Source organism: Dama dama, chromosome 5 (assembly GCF_033118175.1).
Source record: "Dama dama isolate Ldn47 chromosome 5, ASM3311817v1, whole genome shotgun sequence".
NCBI lineage: Eukaryota > Metazoa > Chordata > Mammalia > Artiodactyla > Cervidae > Dama > Dama dama.
This window is the reverse complement of record NC_083685.1, coordinates 11773630-11788987: the sequence shown is the minus strand read 5'-3', so window position 1 is coordinate 11788987 and position 15358 is coordinate 11773630. Positions and strand designations below refer to the sequence as shown.

The 15358-nt window shown below is 51.1% G+C and overlaps 1 protein-coding gene across 6 annotated transcripts in view; it reads left to right on the top strand.

Annotated features, from left to right (window-relative positions):
- Positions 1-15358, top strand: part of TPCN1 (two pore segment channel 1) — a 71029-nt gene that overhangs the window by 19523 nt on the left and 36148 nt on the right. The window contains exon 1 of one of the 6 annotated variants that reach the window (XM_061141825.1): positions 782-1692. The exons of 3 other annotated variants lie outside the window; for them this stretch is intronic. Coding sequence is in view for 1 of the 3 variants with exons in the window: in XM_061141820.1 (XP_060997803.1) it covers positions 9263-9371 (109 nt within the window). In the remaining 2 variants the exon portion in view is untranslated. Of the gene's footprint in view, positions 1-781; positions 1693-9129; positions 9372-15358 lie in introns of those variants that run through there. 2 more of the 6 variants (XM_061141823.1, XM_061141820.1) reach the window with 2 other exon arrangements.

The following is a 15358-nucleotide window of genomic DNA, read 5'->3' as shown; positions in this document are numbered from 1 at the left end:
GTCAGTCACTCAGTTGTGTCCAACTCTTTGCAACCCAATGGACTGCAGCACGCCAGGCTTCCCTGTCCATCACCAACTCTCAGAGCTTGCTCAAACTCATGTCTTTCGAGCTGGTGATGCCATCCAACCATCTCATCCTCTGTTGTCCCCTTCTCCTCCTGCCTACAATCTTTCCCAGCATCAGGGTTTTTTCCAAGGACTCAGTTCTTCACATCAGGTGGCCAAAGAAATGGAGTTTCAGCTTTAGCATCAGTCCTTCCAATGAATATTTCAGTTCAGTTCAGTTCAGTCGCTCAGTCGTGTCCGACTCTTTGTGACCCTGTGAATCGCAGCACGCCAGGCCTCCCTGTCTATCACCAACTCCCAGAGTCTATCCAAACCCATGGCCATTGAGTTGGTGATGCCATCCAGCCATCTCATCCTCTGTTGTCCCCTTCTCCTCCTGCCCCCAATCCTTCCCAGCATTAGGGTCTTTTCAAATGAGTCAGCTCTTCGCGTCAGGTGCCCAAAGTATTGGAGTTTCTGCTTCAACATCAGTCCTTCCAATGAACACCCAGGACTGATCTCCTTTAGGATGGACTGGTTGGATCTCCCTGCAGTCCAAGGGACTCTCAAGAGTCTTCTCCAACACCACAGTTCAAAAGCATCAATTCTTTGGCACTCAGCTTTCTTCACAGTCCAACTCTCACATCCATACATGACTACTGGAAAAACCATAGCTTTGATTAGACTGACCTTTGTTGGCAAAGTAATGTCTCTGCTTTTAAATATGCTATCCAGGTTGGTCATAACTTTCCTGCCAAGGAGTAAGCATCTTTTAATTTCATGGCTGCAATCACCATCTGCAGTGATTTTGGAGCCCAAAAAATATATTTAGGACAGAAATATTTATGATTTCCTTTAGGATTGACTGGTTTGATCTCCTTGCAGTCCAAGGGGCTCTCAAGAGTCTTCTCCAACACCACAGTTCAAAAGCATCAATTCTTTGGCACTCAGCTTTCTTTATAGTCCAACTCTCACATCCATACATGACTACTGGAAAAACCATAGCTTTGACTAGATGGACCTTTGTTGGCAAAGTAATGTCTCGGCTTTTTAATATGCTGTCTAGGTTGGTCATAGCTTTTCTGTCAAGGACCAAGTGTCTTTTAATTTCATGCCTGCAGTCACCATCTGCAGTGATTTTGGAGGCCAAAAAATAATCTTTCACTGTTTCCATTGTTTCCCCATCTATTTGCCATGAAGTGATGGGACCGGATGCCATGATCTGAGGTTTCTGAATGTTGAGTTTTAAGCCAACCTTTTCACTCTCCTCTTTCACTTTCATCACTTGGTTAGAGTTAGGCCCAATTCTTGAATCAATTGAAAATGAAGCCCTTGAAGGCCAAGCCCTCTGATCCACCTTCCCAGCCTTGCCCCACCCACCTGGCAGTGGCCCCAGCACTTTCCAGGCCACGAGAACATCCCTCTCAGTTACAACCCTGCCTGACTGGCCCCTGTTCCTTCACTCCACCCCCTCAGTAATCAGAACAAACAAGCAAAAGTCTTAACTGTGGGGCTCCTCATACCATCTCATTTATTTGTTTACTTTTTGGCCAAACCACACATTGTGCAAGAACTTAGTTACCTGACCAGGGATTGAACCCATACCCCCAGCGTTGGCAGCATGGAGTATTAACCCCTGCACTGCAGGTAAGTTCCACTGTCATCTCATTTGTTTAACGATCACACAATCTTGTTTTTTTTTTTTTTTTACTTGAACCACTTTCACTACCAAAACTCCCTATTGGCTACTGTCTCTTGCTCCTGATCCATCCCCCTTCAGCTTTCTCCAGCTGAAGATCTGGTCCTCTGTTTCCATGGAGCCTTCCCTGACCCTCCCTAACCGACCAGGGTCCCAACTGCAGTTCTGCACCTTTGAATCCTCGAGTAGCTGCACGGAGGCCCACTCCCTCCCCAGCACCTGCACGTGATAGATTTGATTAATGTCTCATGTACTGAATCAGTTTTCTTTGTGCCATGACGGATTCCTAAAGGTTACGAGAAAAGGAAAATTTGGTGAAGTAGATGATTTAAAATACGAGCAGGGCAGCTGAGTTTGGCAAAGCATCCTTTCATAGTATGATTAATACCCCTTAGTTCATCCAGTATTGAGATGGGTTTTGTAAACCATGTTCCTTTTTTTTTTTTTTTTTTTAACTTTTCTGGCTGCTCCATGTCTCAGTTGCAGCATGTGAGGTCTAGTTCCCTGACCAGGGATCGAACCCAGGCCCCCTGTATTAGGAGTCTCAGCTACTGGACCACCAGGGAAGCCCCCAGCCATGTTCCTTTTGATCAGGGTTTAACCTGTTGGTGGATTTCTTTCTCGTGTATCCATGATGCCCGTTTGGGGTGGGCTGGTTGGACAAGACAGGAACGTCTAAGTAGGAGCTGTTGTTTTGGGTCCTAATGTGTTGTGCCTTTTTCCGGGAGCACACGTTTTTGCAAAAGCACGGACCACATCTTTCCTGCACACACCCGGGACACCTAATAAACTGACACATGTGAAGTAAGGGATCTGGGAGTGAGTCACCAGGTTCTACAGACACCCAAGAGACTTTGTTTGTTACATCTTAAACCAGCCTGTGGAAACCACTGGGTTGACCAGAAGACTCATCCTCATGTGATCAGGTCAGAAATAGCCCAGGTGGATCCTGGCCTCTGCTTCCCCTAGGAGCAGCCAATCTGGGGCATGTCTTTGGTCTCTGCTTTCAGAACTCTCCAGGGCCCCCACATGGCCCATAATTTCCATGTCAGCCTAGGTCTCACCTTACCCCACCTCTGAACTCACCCACCACCACTCCTCCACTCGTAAGCTGCCTTTCCCTCTTGCTAATCTCTCTTTTTGTTAGACTGGGTTTTTATTTATTTATTTTTCTTATGCTTTTAGCTCTTGCTGGAAACCGGCTCAGGCAATGCCATTGTGCTCAGCCCTGGCTAATGGCCTGGAGCCGCTCCAAGCTGCGGGGTGCCTTGGCTTTCACTCGTGGGTGGTCGTGGACAAGCGTGATGCCTTCTCTCTGTGACACCCAGGGTCCCCTCTTGCCAGCTCTGCTGCTCGCACTTGGCCGGCCTGCCTTGTTTCGAACGGCAGCTTGTACTGCGCACGCCGGAGCCCGTCTGCTTGCCTCCACGGGGCTCAGACTTTCTCAGTCACAGAGCTCACTCAGCCTTGAGGCCGCTTGACCTGTTTGCTTTTGCTGCCTGTTTCCTTTTGGAGTTCAGACACTGCCCTGGGGTGGCCAGGAGCCCCCCAGTCTGGAGACGGGGAAAGGGCTTGGGAGAATCCTCAGGTGGTTAGAAATGTGTATGCATTGGTGGAGTGATAACACGGGCTGATAATCTAGTGCATTCTAATGTTTCTTCAGAGTCTCTTGGTCTACAGCAAAGGATGGGGTTGAATTTCCAGTGTCCGGTCTTAGCAAGTGTGCAACCTTGAATGAGGAGCTAAGCTTCGGTTTCTCCCTGAGTTTCAGTTTCTTTGTCTGTAAAATGGGGATGAAAATGTCTCCATTCAGGGTTGACATAGGAAATTTCCGGTAACATTCCAGGTACCAACTCAGTAAGTGGAAAACCTCTTAACAGCAAAGTGTCAGGGTTTCATTTTCAACAAAGTAGTAATGACCCCCCTCCTTGAGTCCATGAGTAGATAATTTCCAGTCTCTCTGAGTCGAGGGCTTGAGCTTGCCCTTCCTTTTATTACCTTCCTCTAAGGATTGGTAATTGGGGTTTGGATTTTCTTAGGGATCCTGTTGTGGCAAATGGGGAACTATATGTTAACTTCCTCGACCATCCAGGTGCACTGCAGGGACAATTCACCTCAAGTAACTCTACCTCCTGCCTGCTCTTTAGGATGGCTTTTTAGCCTTTATTGTATTTTTCTTTATTCACAACGTCCCTTAAAAAAAAAATTATTTATTTGCTTGGCTGGCCAGGTCTTGGTTGTGGCACACGGGATCTTCGTTGCATCTTCAGGATCTTTCTTTGAGGCACACGAATGCTCTAGTTGTGGTTCATGGGTTTAGTAGTTGCAGCCACAGGTTTAGTTGCTCCTGCAGGATCCTAACTCGCCAACCAGGGATCAAACACATGTTCCCTGCATTGCGAGGTGGAGTCTTAACCACTGGACCACCAGGGAAGTCCCCACAATGCCTCTTTTGAGCTGTTTTCCCCACTCGGTGGAAAATGAAACTGAAGAAGAGGAAGAGAAGGCTGAGACCAGGGCCTGGCCACTGACCACTCAGACTCTGAGGCCCTGCCGGCTTCCCTGGGAGCAGCGCCAGCCAGCCCAACCCAGGTCCCTGGAGAAGTGGCGTGCCCAGGCCATCAAACTCTGCAGGACGTAGACTTCCTCCCAGCTGTCACCCCGCAAAGGAGCTCTGTGTCTCCCGGCTGGCCACTTTGCCCCTTGTTGCTGCTCTTCTGAGCATAGCCTCCTGCTCACAGCAGATCCAGATGCTGGGGTGTGGCCAGTGGTCATGGGATCCGGGTCTAGCCAGTCCCCCAAGTGTTCCCAGGCACGGGCTAGAGCAGACCTCTGATCAGTACCCCGAGTAGAGAGGGAGTCTTACAGCCAGGGTTGTTCCTCTGAGCACTGCTCATCTGCTGACCCCTTGCAGAGACCCAGGGAGCCCCAGCTTGCAGTGGACAATGCCTTTGTCTCCATTTAAAAAAATTTTTTTCAGTGGGGCTTCCCAGGTAACTCAGTGGTAAAGAATCCAGCTGCCAATGCAGGAGATGCAGGTTTGATCCCTGGGTTGGAAAGACCTCCTGGAGAAGGAAATGGCAACCCACTCCGGTATTCTTTCCTGGAAAATTCCATGGACAGAGGAGCCTGGCAGGCTACAGTCCAGGGGCTCGCAAAGGGTTGTTGGACATGACTGAGCCAACTAAACAGCAGCCACAGATTACAATTTCATAGCTGTCTGTCAAAGCTTCCTCCAACCTAGTAATTTGTTGAGACGCGTGAAAACAAAAAGTTACAAAAGTAAAAAATTTTTCAGTGGGTAAGCACACACTTTGTTTAAAATAGAAGCCTCATTTTATTTTACTTTTATTTATTGTTAATATTTTTTGGCCACGCCACACAGCATGTGGGATTTTAGTTCCTTGACCAGGGATCAAACCTGCACCCCCTGCATTGGAAGTGCGGAGTTTTAACCTCTGGACTGCCAGGGAAATATGCCTTTGTCTCCATTTGCTCTTGTACTGCTCCTGGCCCCACCCCTGTGCATTTCACAATTAGCATTTCCAGTGCTTCCAAGTGAATGCGGGACAGATGTTCACACAGGTGCTACACTCTTCCTTGGATAAACACAGGGGAGTTTGCATGTTTTTCTGTGTGTGTATGTGTGTGAGTGAGTGTATGTGTGTGTGTGTGAGAGAGAGAGAAGCGTAGGTCTTTGAGATGGATGGAACCTTTACAGATGTTTTCTCAAAGCATCCCATACACTCTGCACATGGTAGGTGCTCAATAAATGCTTTGTGATGAGTTTTCAGTGGGAGTCAAAGCCTTCTGTTTCATAATAAACCCAGTGGACCAGGCTTAGGAAGTACAGTTCCTGTTGAAGTACAGTTGTACTTGGAAGTACAGTTTCCAAGTCAAGCCTTGAAATGCACAGATTCAAGGAGTTGGAAATCATTTCCAGCCCCACCAAGAGACTATCTGCCGGCATCTGGCAAACCCCTCCCTCTGTCTCTGCCTCGGCAGAGGGTGGTGGTGGGTTGTGTAGCAGCGGCCAGAGGAGGTTTTCTCCACGGGCAGGTGGTGAGGACCATCAGACGATGGAAGTGACCCCGGGGGGCTCCTGGCAAGTTAACTGCTCTGTAAATGTGAGCTCACCATGGGTCCCCTGGGGAAAGGACCCTACCTTTTTTCCTGTGCAGAATGTAGACAGAGTTACTGTGAAACCAAGGCAACCTGACTGGCCCGCATATCTCCGCTCATCACAACTGGTCCAGCTGCTCTCTGTTAAAACCCAGCGACTCAAGTCCAGCCTCGTTATCATGGCTTACAGCCTGCCCGCTGCTCCTGCTTCACAAAGGAGCCAGGCTGCTGGGCTCGAATCCAGCCTCACCCCTTCTCGCTCTGTGACCTTGAGAAAATCACTTAGCCTCTCGGGGCCTTAGTTTCCTCCCTTCTGGAAATTGGAGATAGTAATAGTCTCTGGTTCATGGGGCTTTTTTATACTTAGGGGAATTAACTGAGTGTGAACTGCTATTCTTGCCCTCATTCGTACGTATCAGCCTTATATCTTTGGTCCTTTAAGCTTCAGGATTACTGAAACCTCTGCAGTTTCCCATGAACAGAAGAGCTTGGTGGGCTACAATCCATGGGGTCACAAGAGTAGGACACAGTTTGGCGACTCAACCACCATCACCACACTTCCCAAACGTGTCCTGCTATTTTTTCTGTGCTTTATGCATGACCTTCCTGTTTTTGGAAGGTAGCCCTCACCCCATCCCCAGCCCTTTTTGGAACACCTTTTCATCCTTCATCCTATAAAACTGGCACGGATATGGCCCCTGAATCTCTGTCTGCCTCTTCCCTCCAACCCTCGTGGACAGTAGTTGCGGTCACATCATTTTCTAGACTGCTGTAATAAATGCCTTTAATGCCCCAGAATCATCCCTTCTTTTGCCTCCTGACTGTGAGCTTCTTGAAGACAAAGCCCATGGTTTTACTTTTTCAAATCTAACACCTAACCTAGTGCCTGGTATACTGTATGTAAGAAATAAATGTCTCCTCACATGAAACCACATTTATCTGCATCTAGAAGGTCAGCCTTTTAAAAACGTCTTTCCCACTCCCTTTTTCTCTCCCAAATAACCGCATGATTTATTAAGACCAGAGACTTGCTTTCAAGGTTTCGTTTGCAGCCTCAGTATGCGAGTGCCCTGTGTGGCCAGTTTGGAGGTGGGCCCCTGGGACTGCCATTGCTACCCTAAATTACCAAGAGGTGCTTATTTTCCTGGCCCCTGCCAAGAGTCTGCCATTTCTAATCTTCATCCCTCCTGCCTTTTCACCTCCTCTGTTTACAGCCACTGCTCTCAACTTTCTCACCAGCTCCACGCCCTTCCATGGCAGGCCTTGTGTATCTACAGGGAATCCCCCTGGATTTGGCCACTTAGGTCCCTGTGAGCTGGCCGGAAACAAAGTTGGAGGTGGCACAGGGTGTAATCCTGGCTGCTTCCAAACCAGGGCTTCCTCCTAGAATAATGCCTGACCGAGTACCGGCCTGGGTGAGCCTTTCATCTTTCCTTTCCTCCTCTGGCTAAAGCCTTTGGCAGGACAAGGTTTGGGCCTGAGGCCAGCGATTCAACTTGAAGGGCTATGCGCCAGCTCTTGCTTTTCTGGAGGTCAGTCTATTAGCCCCGGGTTCTGCCAGGGTTCACAGCCTTTCCTAACATGCCTGGATGACACGGGTCTACCTCCCACACCATCGTGCAGTCAGTAACCAGCAGAGAAATCCTGAGCAGAAGGAAATACACGCTCTGCTGTCTTTTGGCACGGTGTCTTTTGCCTGATTTTTATCCAGGGGTCCTTTAAAGAGCCCGCACGGAAGTGGGGTGGCAACGCGTGCCTGGAAAATTCATCAGTGCCACTCGGGTTGGCACTGATGAAAAAAGCTTTTTTTTTCCCCCATGGAGTGGGGCTCTCAGTGACAACTGGCAAACGGTTGGGCAATGGCTCGTTGTCATTCTGGTGGGCTCCAGTATTTGGAGGGCTACGAGTGCTTTGTGGGTTTTTGCATTCGTCTCTGAGATGCCGAGAGCACAGTTGGCACAGGTCCCGGTTAATGGATGAAGAAGCTGAGCCTCTGGGGATTAAGATCATGAACCAGGGGCGGGGAGGGGCACAGATGGGAGAGAACTTGGATGTTCAGGGCTACGTTCTTTTTTTTTTTTTAATTTGGCTATGCTGGGTCTCAGAGTTGTGCCACGCAGGATATTTAGTTGAGGCATGTGGGATCTAGTTCCCTGACCAGGGGTTGAATCCAGACCCCCTGCTTTGGGAGCACGAGTCTTAACCACTGAACCGCCAGGGAAGTCTCGGGGCTACGTTCTGTCCTGAAGAGGATGTGCACGGTATATGCATGCCTGTGTGTGTGTGTGTGTGTGTGAGAGAGAGAGAGAGAGAGAGAGAGGGTGGGGGGTGGGCGGAAATGCATGAGGTTGTGTACATGTAAGAGAAGGAGAATAAAAGGAACAGGATTGAAAGGAGAGAGGGACCTCAGTGTAAACCTGCAAAAGAACTGTCACTGCCTCACATCCTTTCTGATCAGAGCTGTCTCGCACGAGGAGCTCATATGCCTTTTATCCAAAGCACCCTCTTGCCCAGGCCCTCAAGGAAGGCCCCAGTGGCCTACCCAGCCCTAGCGGACCCTGCGCTTGCTGGATGTGGGGGGTGGGTCACAAAAGCCCTCCGTTCCCGCCTGTCCTTTCCCCGTCCTCCCTGGCGCGGCTTTATAGCCGGCATATGGAAACTGTTTCTGTTTACCCAGAGCCACCTCGATGCTGCTGCACGCTGTGCTCCAGCGAACGGAAACCCTGGATTCCCCGCAGGGTCGTTTGAGAGGCTGCGTGCAAAGTCGCCAGCTGTTTTGCAGGGAGCGTCTGGGCCCTGTTACATCAGTGTGGAGGAAGCATTACCATCTGTACAAACAGGTCATCCTGGTTTATCTGTCTGTCCTCTGTGTGGGGAACGCCTCTCCTACTTGGAGGCAGCTTTTGTCGTTGTGGTTGTAGTTACGCTGTTTTGTATTCCACCGCCTGCCAATTCAGCCGTTTTCTTTCTGTTCCTTATTCTCCACGTTTGGCTCCCTGGGCTTATTGCCAGGATGTAGGGAGGGGAGTTTAGGAGTAGGTGTTGCATAAATGTTTAGTGGCGAAGGTCGGCGGGGCCTGAAAAGGCTGCAGACTGGCTTTACAGGAGAGCTCTTTGCCCAGGACACCCAGAGTACAGAACAAAGTGTTTTTCTCTTCAGGGGCTGGGGAGGGGGCGACTTTTCCCAGAGGCGCAGAGTGGGAAGTTCCTGGTTGCCAAGAGTGTTCAGCTGTCTCTGGCCCTTTTCAAACCTCCCGGGAGTGGAGAAGCTGGTTGGCTTCTAGGAGCCAAGGAGTTAGCCAGGAAGACTGCCGCTCCCGCCCTCCTGTGCTGCCGTGCATCTTGTTCCCCCACTTCTTCCCTCCCGGTGCCAGCTGTCTCCCAGGAAAGGCGGAAATGCAGAGGCGAGGGCCAGCCGTCCTCTTCCTGGAGGAGGCAGCGGAGGGCCAGCTCCCCGACAGCCCCGTGGAGAGGTCATCCCGTCTCCTCCAGCTGGGCCCTTGCGGTATGCCTTGACCTGGCTGTGGGTGAGTGTGGCACCAAAGGTGGTGCAGGATTGGAGATCGGACATGTTGATCCTTACAGGGTCTCTAATGTAATCACCGGCGTGAGGGCAGGTCCCCGATCGCAGGCCGGGGTGGACCCGGCGTGCTGTGTGAGAGCCCTCCAGACGGCCTTGTCCGGTCTCTCCCTGTGCAGGAGATGCCTCGAAAGTTGCCTCACCCACTTTTTACCTGGAGATGGTGGCAGGGTGGGTGGCGCTGTTTCTCCCCAGAAGTGCAGATTCAGCCCAGGTGGTTAGGAATAGGCCAGGGCCGGGATCCGGGTCGCCAGGGCAGGTGGGCGCTCACCATCAGCGGGGTCTGAGGCTCCCCAGGTGTGACCTGGAGCAGATCCAGTGGGCGTGATGCAGGGACCTCCACAGTGACACGGAGACAGACTGTCCCCTGGGACATCATGCTCAGTAGTGATCAGTCCAGGGTCCCTGGGGTTCCCAAACAGCCTCACCTCCTGCTCCAAGGGAGTTCACTCCGAGGAAGCCCGCGGGATACGTGCCCCCTGTCTGAACTACAGGCCCACAGCCTGACCTCTGACCTGCCCCCCTTGCACCAGCCCCCTCCCCTCTCCTCTGATTTACCCTAGCCATATTTCCTTTTGGGAGGCCGCCGACCCTCTGAGCATTCTTCATCCTCAACAAGAAGGCACTTGGGGGCTGAAGGGTTTCCACTGCTTCTTTGGCCACTTCTCCAACCTGGGAAGTGGGGAAAAAGGGAACAGGGCAGGGAATTTGGAGTTAGCTGCCCCCCCCCCCCACCCCCCTCCAGAAAAGGTGACTTCCCTGGTGGTTCAGTGGCTCTGGACTTCCATTGCAGGAGCCCCGGCTTCCATCCCTGGTCAGGGGATTAGATCCCACATGGCACAAACTAAGACCCCGTGCAGCCAAATAAATATATTAAAAAAAAAAAAAGAATTAGGTCCCACAGTCCCCAACCCCCTCCTCTTGGCAGCACAGGGGAAATGCTTCCGGTCTTGGCCACTGGGCTGCCCACTGCCTCTGCATGAAGACTGCATGTGCAAGGAGCGGACTGGACCGTGGCTCCTGCCTTCCATGTCACGCTTTCCGTGATCCCTAAATGTGGCTCCCCAGCTGCTCCTGCCTGGATCGCGTGGTGGGGTGGGGGGGCCTCTTGGAAGTCACCTGTGGCCTTCTTGAAATGCCCTGCAGCAGCCCTTGTCACCAAGGGCCTTTCAGCCCTGTCCCCGCATCACAGTCACAAACAGGCGCTCAGGCTTTGCATCTGGAAAGCCAGCCAAGTTCTGTGTTCTGAGCAAGGGGAAGGTTGACTGATCAGAAGCAATGAACAAAGTCCCCCCTGCTGGAGGGAAGGATTCTCTGTCCTGTCTCCTCAGCTCTTCGAGACCTGTTTCCTTTTTTCAGGGTTCTGCCTGAATTACTCTTGTGCAAAATTGTCCCTCTTGCACAAATCCTCCTAAGAAGGATCTTTGGAAAAGGCAGAGAGGTCATGTCATACCCCTTCTTAACCACCCGAGGGCACTCCCCACTGTGCTCCGGATGAAGTCTGCCCACCATGGTGGGTGTGCTTCTGTCATCTTTGGGGCATCTTTCATTTCATTTCTGTTCAGATATGTGTGTAGAGCTTTGCACATCGTGCCTGGCCCTGTTCTGGGCTCTGGGGATACCACAGTGACCAAGACAAAAGCCCATGGAGCTGATACTCCAGGCAGGGAAGCAGGCACCAGGCAAGCCCACGATTGAAGTCCATGCTCCCCTCCCAGGCGGCAGTAGAAGCCCGGGAAGAAGCTGGGGGTCATGTGAGGGGGCCGGGGCATGGCGGTGTGACCGGGGAGGCCAAAGGCAGCCTCTGTAAGATGACCTTTGGGTGGACACCTGAGAGACGTGACAGGCCAGCCATTCAAAGATCCGGGGGCAGGGCTGAGGGTGCAGCAAGTGCAAAGGCCCTTAGTGGAATGTTCCAGGCCCGTCCCAGGAGGACAAGGAGGCTGGTGTGGCCAGCGTGAGGGATGACTGGGATGACATGAAAGCAGAGATGTCTCAGACCGGGTTTCACAGGACCTTCTCTCCCCAGAGGAGGACTTCTGAGTTTTCTCAGGAGCTGGAGGCAGGGGTGGCATGTTTTGGGCAGAGGAGTGCTACCACCTGACTTAGGTTTTTTTAAGGATTACTGTTATACTGAGCTAAAAAGTTTACTTAAAACACGTGCATACACACACCAAAGGATTTCTCTGACCAGCGTAGAGAAGAGATGGGCAGAGAGGGGCAGGACGGGGAGCCAGACCAGCAGCAGGGGCTGTGCCCGGTGGGGTGAGGGGCTGGGAAAGTGCAGACGGTATATGGGGGAGTCACTCCACATGATGAATGAGGGGGGACGTGAGGGGATGAGCCTCCTGAATCCCTGGGGCCTCTCCTGCCCTGGGGTTCTCTGCCTGTACTGTGCATAGTCATGCCTGATTCTTTGTGACCCCCATAGACTGTAGCCTGCCAGGTTCCTCTGCCCATGGGATCTCCCAGGCAGGCATACTGAAGTGGGTTGCCCTTTCCTCCTCCAGGGGATCTTCCTGACCCAGAGATTGAACCTGCATCTCTTGCATTTCCTGCGTTGGCAGGTGGGTTCTTTACTAGCACCATGTGGGAAGCCAAGGTACAGCCATTCTGTTCAGCACTTATAGGTCAAGAAAAATATTCCCCAGCCAATCAAGACCTTCCACCTGTCCACCAATCACTCATGCCCTCACTGGCACATCCCAAGAGCTCTGGCCAATGGGAATGATGATCTGTGGAGGCCCAGTCACTTATTCTCTTTGGTTTGTCTCACTCAGGGCTGCACACAGCAGTGGTTACCCTGTGGCAGACCACCATCCACATTACTATAGTGAGGGGTGAGTGACCAGAGTTTGTGGTGGGGAGACCTCTAGACAGTGGCCAGGAGGCCCGGGTGCTAGAGCTGGCTCTCTGACGGATCAGCCCCGTACACAGGTACACTCTCTGCCGTGACCTCTGTCTCTAAGAGACGGGCATTCAATTAAATGGTCTCTCCAACCCGTTCCAGACCTGAGTGTCATCCGTTCTAAGACCCTGGACCTGACACTCATCCTTTCTATGGTGGACACAGAAAGTCCTCCAGAGTCCATGGAGGGAAACCCCGTAGTCCATTTTTTCAGTTGCTAAGCCCTGTCCGACTCTTTGTGACCCGGGGGACTATAGCATTCCAGGCTTCCCTGTCCTCTACTATGTCCCGGAGTTTGCTTAAATTCACGTCCATTGAGTCTGTGATGCTATCTATCCAACCATCTCATCCTTTGCTGCCCCGTTCTCCTCCTGCCTTCAGTCTTTCCCAGCATCAGGGTCTTTTCCAATGAGTCGGCTCTTAACATCAGGTGGCCAGAGTATTGGAGCTTTAGCCTCAGCATCTGTCCTTCCAATGAATACTCAGGGTTGATTTCCTTTAGGATGGATGGGTTTGGTCTCTTTGCAGTCCCCATACTTTGGTTAAGCATGGGGATTCTCAGCATAGACCCTGCTGACCTTATAAATGTGTGAAGCCTGGGTGAGTTCACAGGTCTCTCTGGGCTTCCTGTACCTGATCTGTAAAATGGACACAGTAATGGTAGCTACTTCATAGGGTTATTGTGAGGATGAAATTTACAATGATAAATATATCATGCTGAAAGTAGCCAGGCACATAGAATATGCCCTGGAAGTGTGTTTGTTATTTCAGCAGAAGCCAGATTGATGAGGTTTGGGCTACATAGATTTATAGGGCTGAGGTTCGTTAGGGTGGGGGTGAGATACGTGTGCTAAGAAAGACCCCTGCCACCTGCTCCTTCCACCACGGCCGCCTTGGTGGAAGGCTTCCAGTAGCCAGCAAGATCCAGGCGGCTGGGCTCTGCACCAGCTGTGGCAGGGCTGGCCCCACGGGTAGCTCAATTTGCTTTGATAACCCACCCCCCGCCACACACACACACGTGAGAGGAAGGGCTGGGAGGGCTCACATCGGGGGATCTCCAAGGCAGGGGCTCACGCAGATGCTTATGTCTAGCTCAGGCTGGGAAAGCGGCACTAATGTCCTCTGCCATCTGTGCCAGCCATCGCCACCCACCCTGCACCAGCACCGCTCTTTACTTAGGACCGCTGTGTCCCGGGCACCAGCTCCTGCCGTGTGGAGGGCATGGAGGATTCAGTGCAGGCACCCAAGATCCCAGCGCCAGCCAGCTGCCTGCCTGTGTTTTTCTCCTGCTCAGGAGTCACATTTGGGCTCACGCTTTCCTGATCCATGTGAGTAGGTGGAAGAAGGTGGTTTTGACCTTCCCCTGGCTCCACCTGGGGCTCAGTTCTTTCAGAAATGGGCATGGAGATCAGAGTTAGGAGATCCTGGTGTTGGGAGAGCAGGACCAGAATGAGAAGGGTCGACTGCAGTCAGATGTGATGGAACAGCTGCCATATTTTTAATCCTTTCAGCCATACCTTGTCCTTCTTTTTGGGTTTCCAATTCTTGAGAGGCATGCATGCATGCGTGCAAAGTCACTTCAGTCATGTCTGATTCTTTGTGACGCTATGGACTGTAGCCTGCCAGGCTCCTCTGACCATGGGGTTTCTCCAGGCAAGAATATTGGAGTGGGTTGCTATGCCCTCCTCCAGGGGATCTTCCCAACCCAGGGATCGAACCCACATCTCTTACATCTCCTGCATTGGCAGGTGGGTTTTTACAGCTAACGCCACCTGGGAAGCTCCTTGAGAGGCATTCAGTTCAGTTTAGTTCAGTTCAGTCGCTCAGTCGTGTCCGACTCTGCGACCCCATGCACTGCAGCAGGCCAGGCCTCCCTGTCTATCACGAACTCCCGGAGTCCACCCAAACCCAAGTCCATTGAGTCAGTGATGCCATCCAACCATCTCATCCTCTGTCATCCCCTTCTCCTCCTGCCCTCAATCTTTCCCAGCATCAGGGTCTTTTCCAATGAGTCAGCTCTTCACATCAGGTGCCCAGAGTATTGGAGTTTCAGCTTCAACATCAGTCCTTCCAATGAACACCCAGGACTGATCTCCTTTAGAATGGACTGGCTAGATCTCCCTGCAGTCCAAGGGACTCTCAAGAGTCTTCTCCAACACCACAGTTCAACAGCATCAATTCTTCAGTGCTCAGCTTTCTTCATAGTCCAACTCTCACATCCATACATGACCACTGGAAAAACCATAGCCTTGACTAGACGGACCTTTGTTGGCAAAGTAATGTCTCTGCTTTTTAATATGCTGTCTAGGTTGGTCATAACTTTCCTGCCAAGGAGTAAGCATCTTTTAATTTCATGGCTGCAATCACCATCTGCAGTGATTTTGGAGCCCAGAAAAATAAAGTCAGCCACTGTTTCCACTGTTTCCCCATCTATTTGCCATGAAGTGATGGGACCAGATGCCATGATCTTAGTTTTCTGAATGTTGAGCTTTAAGCCAACATTTTCACTCTCCTCTTTCACTTTCATCAAGAGGCTCTTTAGTTTTTCTTTACTTTCTGCCATAAGGGTGGTGTCATCTGCATATCTGAGGTTATTGATATTTCTCCCAGCAATCTTGATTCCAGCTTGTGCTTCATCCAGCCCAGCATTTCTCATGATGTACTCTGCATATAAGTTAAATAAGCAGAGTGACAATATACAGCCTTGACGTACTCCTTTCCCTATTTGGAACCAGTCTGTTGCTCCGTGTCCAGTTCTAACTGTTGCTTCCTGACCTGCATACAGGTTTCTCAAGAGTCAGGTCAGGTGGTCTGGTATTCCCATCTCTTGAAGAATTTTCCACAGTTTATTGTGATCCACACAGTCAAAGGCTTTGGCATAGTCAATAAAGCAGAAATAGATGTTTTTCTGGAACTCCCTTGCTTTTTCGATGATCCAGCGGATGTTGGCAATTTGATCTCTGGTTCCTCTTCCTTTTCTAAAACCAGTTTGAACAGTTCACGG